This window comes from Dufourea novaeangliae, unplaced genomic scaffold (assembly GCF_001272555.1).
Source record: "Dufourea novaeangliae isolate 0120121106 unplaced genomic scaffold, ASM127255v1 scaffold12, whole genome shotgun sequence".
Classification (NCBI taxonomy): Eukaryota; Metazoa; Arthropoda; class Insecta; order Hymenoptera; family Halictidae; genus Dufourea; species Dufourea novaeangliae.
In genome coordinates this window covers 2,404,424-2,414,379 of record NW_015373886.1, presented here as the reverse complement: position 1 = coordinate 2,414,379, position 9,956 = coordinate 2,404,424, and the positions used below count along the sequence as shown (strand labels likewise).

General features: G+C 36.7%; 2 protein-coding genes across 2 annotated transcripts; both read left to right on the top strand.

Annotated features, from left to right (window-relative positions):
• The first annotated feature begins 3,372 nt into the window (after window positions 1–3,372).
• LOC107194389 (splicing factor 3A subunit 1) lies at window positions 3,373–7,137 on the top strand. Its single transcript, XM_015584012.1, has 11 exons — window positions 3,373–3,541; window positions 3,939–4,269; window positions 4,351–4,510; window positions 4,584–4,865; window positions 4,962–5,072; window positions 5,147–5,318; window positions 5,392–6,075; window positions 6,362–6,423; window positions 6,499–6,606; window positions 6,689–6,862; window positions 6,951–7,137. Exons 1-11 carry the CDS (start codon window positions 3,427–3,429, stop codon window positions 7,050–7,052), a joined length of 2,301 nt encoding a protein of 766 aa, XP_015439498.1. The 5' UTR covers window positions 3,373–3,426; the 3' UTR covers window positions 7,053–7,137.
• Window positions 7,138–8,175: 1,038 nt separating this feature from the next.
• Window positions 8,176–9,714, top strand: LOC107194442 (splicing factor 3A subunit 1-like). The gene is made up of 4 exons (XM_015584067.1): window positions 8,176–8,520; window positions 8,601–8,708; window positions 8,789–8,962; window positions 9,613–9,714. Exons 1-4 carry the CDS (start codon window positions 8,176–8,178, stop codon window positions 9,712–9,714), a joined length of 729 nt encoding a protein of 242 aa, XP_015439553.1.
• Window positions 9,715–9,956: the final 242 nt, after the last annotated feature.

Here is a 9,956-nt window from a genome sequence, read left to right as displayed (position 1 = left end):
GCGGCTCCCAGGGGAGGTGATCGCCGAACCCGACCACGTCTCTCCTTGAGGTCGGCTAGAACGGCCTCCCCATGTGTCTCTGTTGGAGTCCCGGGACTCCCTCCCTGTCCTTGAGGGGGGTGGTAGATTTGTGAGGGGAACCAGAGGAGGGGGGGCTCCTGAAATATTCGGGACATAGGTAGGTAGAGCAATAGGGGGTTGAAACAGGCGACACAGCTCTCTCTCGATGCCGGAATGTACGCAAGCACGATGATTCCACCCCTGATACAGACTCGGTCTGTGGGTGAAGCAAAGAGTGAGCCGGTACTCACTTTGGAGACGAAGGATCGGTTGCCCCGACGACCATATTCCATCGCTACTTACTTAGGTAGGGATGAGACGATCCTAGTGACTCTCCGCCCCCCGGGCGAGTACTTCCTCGCCTCCATGAGGCCCGGGCCTAAAAAAGTTGGTCGGGTTGGAAAGCCGGGGGAAATAGCCTCCCCGGGTAACGCCCACCGCAGTCCCCCTGCTAACGTGGCGGGGGCTGTGTGAAAGCTACAGGCGCTAGAAGCCACAGCTGGGCCTTGGGGGGGAAATCGCACTTCCCCTCTCCCGGGAGACGTTGAGAATAATCTAATCTAATCTAATCTGGTACGCAGGTGACCAGCCCAAAGCTCCATGGCAGTAAAAGATGGATCCGGGTTAGCGAGGTGTCGCCCGTCTTTCCTATTTTCTTAAACCAGGTTCTGGCGACAACACTTGCATCGCGATACTTGTTCATACTGTAGTTTAACGTAGGTCATCGTAGACTTAATAACTGCTTGGTATATAGAATATTAGGTGCGTAAACGAAATGATCGATGGAACTTTTTCCATTCCGTCTATCTCTTTCGTTTGAGTATTAGCGACTACGTTGCGTTTAGTTTAAGTTATTTTGTATTAATAGCGTTTATTCGTATTAATTAGAATATTACGATAATATTAGTTCTAAGCTGAAGAACGAAGACAACCGACGAGGGAACTTAATTTTTTATAGGTTTAGGCTCAAGAAAGAAGTCATCCGCCGAGGGATTTTAGTAGCAATAGTATTAGATAGTTAAGATTTAAGTTATTTATAAGGTTTATTGTGAAAGGTGGGTAGATGTGGAACTTGTGATTCCTGAATATCGAATTATCTTAAATATAACTGCATAAATATTATACAATCCTATACTAATTATAGTTGTCTGGTTCAACAGGTTACTACAGAAACTAACTACTGCCTACGTCTTTTAAACTTGGGCTGTAGTAGTATCTGCAGAAACTGCCATGGTTGCTGGGGTTATTATCTAATTTGTTCACGGGAACATGGACAAGCGTCAGTCCCAATTCGACAGTTGCACGAGCAACTGTCCTTTGTTCCTCGGTCGAAACCGAGCTAGAGAGTTGTACGAGCAACAGCGATAAAGGATCACGTTTCAAATGTGTACTGACGCAAGCCATTTCACTACCGTTCATTGTCCCGTAATCCACATGTAATAACAACAGATTGAATCCGGCAGAGGACTACTGAAAATTATTACACAGGTCTATCGTATGCCACCGGTAATCAACATTTCGGCGTCAAACTTATGAAACCTTTATGAAGCTTTGAAGACGGTACGGAAGATTTGCAAGTTACAGAGGAGGGAATTATTTGCGGCATATAAGTTACAATATTTTATAAGCCTGAATAATAATATCTAAGCCTACTTTTTCTGGATTTATATAAATATCATTACAAGTATATTGTAACATCATATAGATAAGTAGGATTTAAGTAAAATAAATATCTAAGGGCACTTTTATTGAATCTATACAAATATTATTATAAATATATTGTAAAATCATGTATGTAAGTAGTATTTAAGGCAATTGTTGTTAAATTTATAGAAATACTATTGTAAATTGTATATTTTCGTACGATTTTTTCAATAAGAAACAGTCAAATCATACATATGCGTTATTCATTAATCCCGGCACTATCTCCACTCCTATTCCTAATATTAACACTTTGCCCGCCGTTTATTTCTCGCATCGCCTTTCGCTGCCGCCGGCGAATTTCGCGCGTACATGACCCCGGCCGATAAACGTTGGCGAGCAAAAGTCACGCCAGCGTGACAGCGGCCGGCAGTGTTAATTAACCAAAAAAACAATAAGAAATAATAAATAATAACAAAATAATTAATTCTAAAACTTTTAAGTTTTGGAAGTTCTGGAATTAGTTCCAATTTCCGCCACCAAAGGGTGGGGGCGCAACTAAATGTCCCATAAATTCCAATTTTTCCGGCACTTTTCTGAATCTAAGATGGCGGGGAAACGGTGGGGTCACAGAACCCCCGCAGGTGGCGCCAGAGATCCGTGTGTTAAACCGTGGGGTCACAGAGCCCCCGAGGGTGGCGCCAAAGACCCCGTGTGGTGGAGCGTGGGGTCATAGAACCCCCGCACGAAGCGCCAGAGACCCCGTGTGGTGGGATCGTCGGGTCACACAACCCCCGGAGCAGGCAAATAATCAAATTATAAAACGGTTTCAGTTAGAGATGGCGTGCAAAATCACTAACAGTGATTTATCACAATGATCACCGAATCATGATCACGGTCGTGATTTAACTTCATTTACGACCGTGATTGCGATTTTTTTATCTTGAGTGAATTTGCTCGCTGCGATCGTAAGTCCTTGATCTTTAAACAGAAAAACGTATGCAATATAATTATACGATGAATTACATTACTATTTGTGTTTGAAAAACATCAGTAGAAAAAAACAAGAAATTCTTTTCTTTGAAGTCGTTAATATAAAATATACAGATTATGTGTCGCGTGTAAAGAACTGTTAGGTTTCTCCACCAATCAGAAACGACACGAGAAATCACGAATCACTGTGAAAAATCACTGTGATTGGGACCGAACGTGATCGAATCATGAGTGATTCACAAGTAGCAGCAAGTAGCAGTTCACTCCATCTCTAGTTCTGATGTAGGGATGCCAGATTTAACCCTTCCATCGAATGAATTTTGTAGAAAATATGGGTCCCGTCTCGTGTAAATGGACCATGTGCGCTTTGCACATCGTTGGCGCTTATTGGTACTATTTTGCAGCGACGTAACTAAACACTTATACGCAAATATATACATAATAACATAAATATGTACATGTGTACGAATTTATATCCACGGATTAGTATCAATAATCGCCACACGGTGTGCATGGCGCACATGGTCCGTTTACGCGAGACAATACCCATATTTTCTACAAAAATTATTGGTTTGAGGGGATCAAATTCAATCAAATCTGGCATCCCGGCTAGGAACTAAGTGTATGCAATGTGTGTCATGTGTGTTGAGCAGTGTTGAATATTGTTTGCACGATGAATTATAAGAAATAGTGGAAAATGTGTGAAAATTGAGTAGACAAAGTAATACAAACATGCCTGCACAAGAAATTGCAGTTATACAACCACCAGCGACTGAGGGTGAAGAAAATAATGCACCCTCGTCGCAACCGATCGTTGGCATTATTTACCCTCCACCGGAGGTTAGAAGTATCCTTTAACACAATTTGAGATATTGTTAATGTTACTTTTTTTTAAACAATCAACATATCATGTAGTGATTGTCGTTTTCAATGATCAACATCCATTTAAACTTTATAATTGCTATAAACTACATATTAAAACGTGTTTACTCTTTTACTATGCAACTAATTTTACGAATAAAAAGGAATAATAAATATGTAATTTTTTCAACTTATTATTATTTGTAGTATTTGTAAATTATATTGTTGATTCAAAAATATTATATTGTTGTGTATTTGTAAATGTGTATAATTAAATGAAGGTTTCGTTAGGTTCCTCGTTTAATAATGTTATTAATATGTTTTATAAAAGAAATTCTGTGCACACTGTTTTTTCATAGAATGTTCCTTATGTAAAAATTTAGATATTGTTGATAAGACGGCCAGTTTTGTGGCCAGAAATGGACCAGAATTTGAATCCAGGATCAGACAAAATGAACTTGGCAATCCAAAGTTTAATTTCTTGAACTTTGGTGATCCGTATCATGCGTATTACCAACACAAAGTAAAAGAATTTAAAGAAGGCAAAGGGCAAGAACTAACTTTAGGACAAGGGTTGGGAAAAGCTGTTAATTTAGCAGCTCATCAAAAGCAACAAGAAATTTTAAAACAAGTTGAACAACCATTTGTTCCAAAAGATCCACCTATAGAATTTGAATTTATTGCTGATCCACCTTCTATTTCAGCTTTAGATTTGTATGTGAATCAAATTTTTTACGTATTAACTTATACACAATGATGTAAATTATGATTGCAATATTTTGCTTTCTATTTTAGAGATATTGTAAAACTGACAGCACAATTTGTAGCCCGTAATGGTCGTCAATTTTTAACTAATTTAATGAACAGAGAACAGAGGAATTTTCAGTTTGACTTCTTACGGCCTCAGCATTCCTTGTTCCAATACTTTACAAAACTCTTGGAGCAATATACAAAAGTGAGATAAAATTTTACGTTAATAATCTGAAACTTTTTCTTAAGTAATTATTAAAATAAATGCCATTTTGTAGGTATTAATTCCACCTAAAGATTTATTGCCACGTCTCCGAGATGAGGCAGCCAACATGGACAAAATTTTAGATCAAGTGAAATATCGTGCTGAATGGTTAAAATACCAAGAAGCTCAAAGACGTAAAGAAGAGGAAGAATTAGAACGTGAAAGAGTAGCTTATGCGCAAATTGACTGGCATGATTTTGTTGTGGTTGAAACTGTTGATTACCAGCAGTTTGAAGTTGGTAATTTCCCAGCACCAACAACACCAGATGAAGTTGGTGCTCGAGTACTTATGCAGGTAATACACTGTAGTTAAGCATTAATAGAAAAATTTTAACTATTTAATAACTATGTACTAATTTTTTATTGTGCTAATGACTTTTTAATTTTCTAGGAAAGAATAGAAGACGGCGAGGATGTAGAAATGCAGATCGATAGCGAAGGAGAGGATGAAATGCAAAATCGTACTGAAGGTGAAAAGGATCGCGCGAAAGATAATAATCAAGTGAGTACAGTGGTTTTCGTGTTTATAACAATAGGTATATTGTTATACTTTCATTATGTTATTTACATTTCAAGGTACAAGATATGGAAGAAGATTCTAGCGATGAAGATGATGTGTCACCTCCAGGTGATACTCACAAATCGAAAGAATCGAAACCACGTGACAGTAATAATATGCAGCCTCCGCCGTTGCCTCCTACTCCAGGAAATGTTGTAGTGAAGAAAGGATATGATCCTAAACAGCATGGTAACCAAGGGACATCAAACATTATGCACATAATATGAAATTATATCAATTGCTAATATGTTAATTTTTACAGCAACCAAAACTGTACGTCCTGTTGCTCCTGATGAATACCTGATATCTCCAATTACGGGAGAACGCATTCCAGCGAGTAAAGTTCAAGAACATATGCGTATTGGATTGTTAGATCCACGTTGGGTGGAACAAAGAGATAAACATCTCGATAAATTAGCACAAGAAACAGTATTCGCTCCTGGCACTGCGATTGAGGCTAGTTTGAAACAACTCGCCGAACGACGTACCGATATTTTCGGTGTCGGTGACGAAGAAACCGCCATCGGTAAGAAAATCGGTGAGGAAGACAAAAAGAAAGACGACAAGGTCACGTGGGATGGACACACATCGAGTGTCGAAGCAGCGACTAGAGCTGCCAGAGCAAACATTACTTTGGAGGATCAGATTCATCAAATACACAAAGTTAAAGGACTTCTTCCTGATGAAGAGAAAGAAAAGATTGGGCCAAAACCCGCAAATCGTGCAGCAGAATTATCACATATGGCGGCAGCTGCTTCGAAACCACAAGCTACGTTGAAGGCACCACCAAAACCACCAGCACCGAAACCGGTACCAGTTCCTACACAACCACCACCGCCGCCAACCATGAGCATGCCCACTATGGGTATTCCTCAACCAATGATGCCACAACCACAGATGATGATGATGGCTCCTATGCCTCCCATTCGACCACCCCCTCTTATGAGTAAGTAAAATTTATAATTGAAACTTGTAATTTCTATCATAACCTTGTTACTATTTTTGCTTCCACGTAATAGTTATATATACATATTAAAATAGTTATCATTGAATTATTAAATAAAATAATGAGTACCTAACATAGTGTAAGTGGCAGTGCGCAAAAGAAAAATTGTAAGCTTCTTTTTCTTCATTACTTTGTCTACAATTCAAGAAATTCATTATATACATTACAATGAAAAATATTTTGCGGTATATTACGTTTGTCATATTCGTTTCAATATTTTTTTTAGCACCTGCGATGTCACCGTTTATGCCAACTCCACCACCGATGCAACCGCCAATGGCATCTGCTGTAAGTATTTGTATTGTAAAATATGATTCGATTACTGTTAAAAAAAATTGATGTAATATTTTATATATCTAACAGATTGGAATGAAACATCCTACTGAACCTATGGACGAAGAACCTCAGACTAAGAAATTAAGAACAGAAGATTCATTAATACCCGAGCAGCAGTTCTTGGCTAGGAATAAGGTATACATTACATTTTGATAATTAACGGGTTTTAAAGTGTTTTTACAAATATGCCATGAAATTATATGTTTTATTATTGCAGGGTCCTGTTCAATTGAGCATAGCTGTACCAATGATGGCAGAGAAAGCAGAATGGAAGTTGAATGGTCAGACATTAAATATTACTTTACAAGTGAGCGACACTGTGGCAACGATGAAAGCTCTTTTACACGAACAAACCGGAATGCCTCCTGGTAAACAGAAGTTGCAGTATGAGGTAAGACGGATATATATTCTGACAATAAGTACACTCTGAAAGTTTCATTTGTCACGTTATATCCAATAATCCGTATTTTTCATTTTAGGGAATGTTTTTCAAAGATAGCAATACTCTTGCGTACTATAATTTAACATCCGGTAATGTTATTAATCTTCTACCGAAGGAAAGAGGTGGTAGAAAGAAGTAAAACTGAAAAATATGTAATTGCATTTTCTATGGTTTTACATTACCTATGCATAAATAGAATTTTAATCTGAACTGCACAATCTGGAAGAGAGCATTTGTGGTATAATTATTTAATATGAATAAAACACATCTTTAATTAAACTAAATTTCCATTTTTTTTTGTGTTTTCTAGTTGTAATAAATTACGATTTAATAAATTGATGTAATATAATAACATTTGTAAATATATAAATAAGCTCATCATAGCTGAATTTGCTATTTCCTATAAAAATTTAATCATAAATAAAGCGTCTCGTAAACAGAGACTTACCTCACTGCATGATTCGAGGCGAGGTCTCGTGTGAGACGATCTGAGTATTATGATACCTACTCACAATTAATAGTGTACAGCTTCGAAGTAGAGAAATGGCATTTCAACATCTTTCAGTGTGAAAAAATGTTACAATTGGTGTAGAAATACTATGTATAAGTATATAGAAGAAGAAGAAGGAATACTCTCATGTACAATTTTTAAGAGAATTGCGACAAAACAAGCCCAAAGGTTCTTTTTAATATATGTATATTTACAAAATATATATTTACGCACGTCATGTTTTACGAATGTTATTGATCTTTTAAACTTTCGTCCAAGACAATACATATGCTTGTTTCCGTCCAACTGTATTAAGCACATGTAACTTGAATAATCGTATAACTCTGAATTCATGTTAACAATACTCGGATTTCGTGGCTTTTCAATAACGGTGGGCATGGCATTAAAATGATAATGAGGCTCTAGGGCCTCAAAAAATCGGATTACGAAAATACATTTGATATTAGGGTTGTGATCTACTAAGGCCTAAATCACCTGCAACGCCCGTGGTTTTTGTGGTTTTTAAAAACTCTGTTCCAGTGCACTTTTCGCCCGCGACGCTTACAAGTAAGTAAAACGGTAAATTCCCGCGGCATGGGCGCGGATGTAGTGGTCGTTAATGGAACCTACCCGACCTACCTTACGTCGCCCCCCGCTGTGAGTCTGCTTGATGCTATTTGCATGCGAAAGGTAAACATTGTCAAGTGTGAAGTCACTATTAGTCCTGTGCTAGTCGTGTAAGAACGTGTTTAAGTTTTATGTTATGTGAAAAATGGAACGCAATTTAGAGCAAAGAATTGTGATAAAATTTTTGGTGAAAAATGGTGAATCGTCAACGGAGATTTATGAAAAGTTATCCAGAGTTTATGGAAATAATACCATGTCGAAACCACGCGTTTTCGATTGGGCAAAACGGTTTCGAGAAGGACGTGAATCCGTCGAAGATGCTGAGCGTTCAGGACGCCCTTCCACGACTCGACAGGACGAAAACATTGCTCGTGTGCGTGATCTTGTTCGAAGTGACAAGCGGTTAACTACAAGAATGATAGCGGAAAAACTAAACATTAATCGAGAAAGTGTTAGATTAATTTTGACTGAAAATTTGTTAATGACAAAAGTACGTGTTAAATATTTATATTGTAAAATATTATTTGTTTACTGTACAAAAATTCATGTACGATTTTATTCATCCTTTAGATTGGATTGAAGCATACTACTGAACCTACGGAAGAAGAATCTCAGACTAAGAAATTAAGAACAGAAGATTCATTAATACCCGAGCAGCAGTTCTTGGCTAGGAATAAGGTATACATTACATTTTGATAATTAACGGGTTTTAAAGTGTTTTTACAAATACGCCATGAAATTATGTTTTATTACTGCAGGGTCCTGTTCAATTGAGCATAGCTGTACCAATGATGGCAGAGAAAGCAGAATGGAAGTTGCATGGCCAGATATTAAATATTACTTTACAAGGGAGCGACACTGTGGCAACAATGAAAGCTCTTATACACAAACAAACTGGAATGCCTCCTGGTAAACAGAAGTTACAATATGAGGTAAGATGGATTAACCAGTTAACTGCGGAATTTAGTTTTAAAAATCCCTCATGGAATGCATAATTAAAATCAAGCTATGATGAGTATAGACATCGAATGCAGGGAAAATGCTCCTATTATAAATTTTACGAAAAATGTAAAGCAAAATGAGGAAGGATTATGTTTTGATTCGATAAAAAATTAACAGTTCATTGTTGAAAAGGTTATTTTTACTAAAAACTTAAAAAGTGTCCAAAAATAATAAGATTCAAACATTAAAAAAAAATTTAATTAATACATTTATTCTTCTGAGCAACGCACTTTATACAAAACAATTCAGGGAATACCCGTAAAAAGCAATACATTGTACAGGGAATAAACAATATATCAAAGAGAATAAATCAAATTTTTTTTTATATAATACTTAGCAGTTTTATTGGTAATATGAAGGAAACATACCACTAAATGACATTTTTATTACTTTTATTGAAATTTGGAGTTTTTGTAGTAAATGGTAATTTTTTATTTTCCACGACGAGTATACACGTCAACCGCACCGAAATAAAGTTTTGGATTGACGTGTATACACGTCGAATGCAATTAACTGGTTAAGTATATTCTGAATGTTTTATTTGTCACGCTATATCAATATTACAAATTTTTGGTTTTAGGGAATGTTTTTCAATGATAGCAATACTCTTGCATACTATAATGTAACATCCGATAATATAATCAATCTTCTACTCAAGGAAAAAGGTAGTAGAAAGAAATAAAAGAAAAAAGTATATACTTGCATTTTCTATGGTTTAACATTATTTATTTATGTAACATTATTATTTACTGTTAGTTAAATCTGACGTTTTACATTACCTGTATATAAATATTAATTTAGCCTACAAAGTTTGAAAGAGAATATTAAAGCTTAGTAATAAGTGGTGCAATCATTTAAGGTAAATAAAACACGTCTATAATTAAACTAAAGTTCAACTTTTATTACAATTTTTGTTGTTTTTTA

What these genes read in the sequence shown, in the direction of transcription:
- LOC107194389 (XM_015584012.1), top strand. Translation starts at nt 3,427, where the DNA reads ATGCCTGCACAAGAAATTGCAGTTATACAACCACCAGCGACTGAGGGT. An exon ending in CCCTCCACCGGAGGTTAGAA is followed by an intron (nt 3,542 to 3,938) that starts GTATCCTTTAAC and finishes GTAAAAATTTAG; the next exon opens with ATATTGTTGATAAGACGGCC. An exon ending in AACAGAAGTTGCAGTATGAG is followed by an intron (nt 6,863 to 6,950) that starts GTAAGACGGATA and finishes TTTTCATTTTAG; the next exon opens with GGAATGTTTTTCAAAGATAG.
- LOC107194442 (XM_015584067.1), top strand. Translation starts at nt 8,176, where the DNA reads ATGGAACGCAATTTAGAGCAAAGAATTGTGATAAAATTTTTGGTGAAA. An exon ending in AGTTCTTGGCTAGGAATAAG is followed by an intron (nt 8,709 to 8,788) that starts GTATACATTACA and finishes TTATTACTGCAG; the next exon opens with GGTCCTGTTCAATTGAGCAT. An exon ending in AACAGAAGTTACAATATGAG is followed by an intron (nt 8,963 to 9,612) that starts GTAAGATGGATT and finishes TTTTGGTTTTAG; the next exon opens with GGAATGTTTTTCAATGATAG.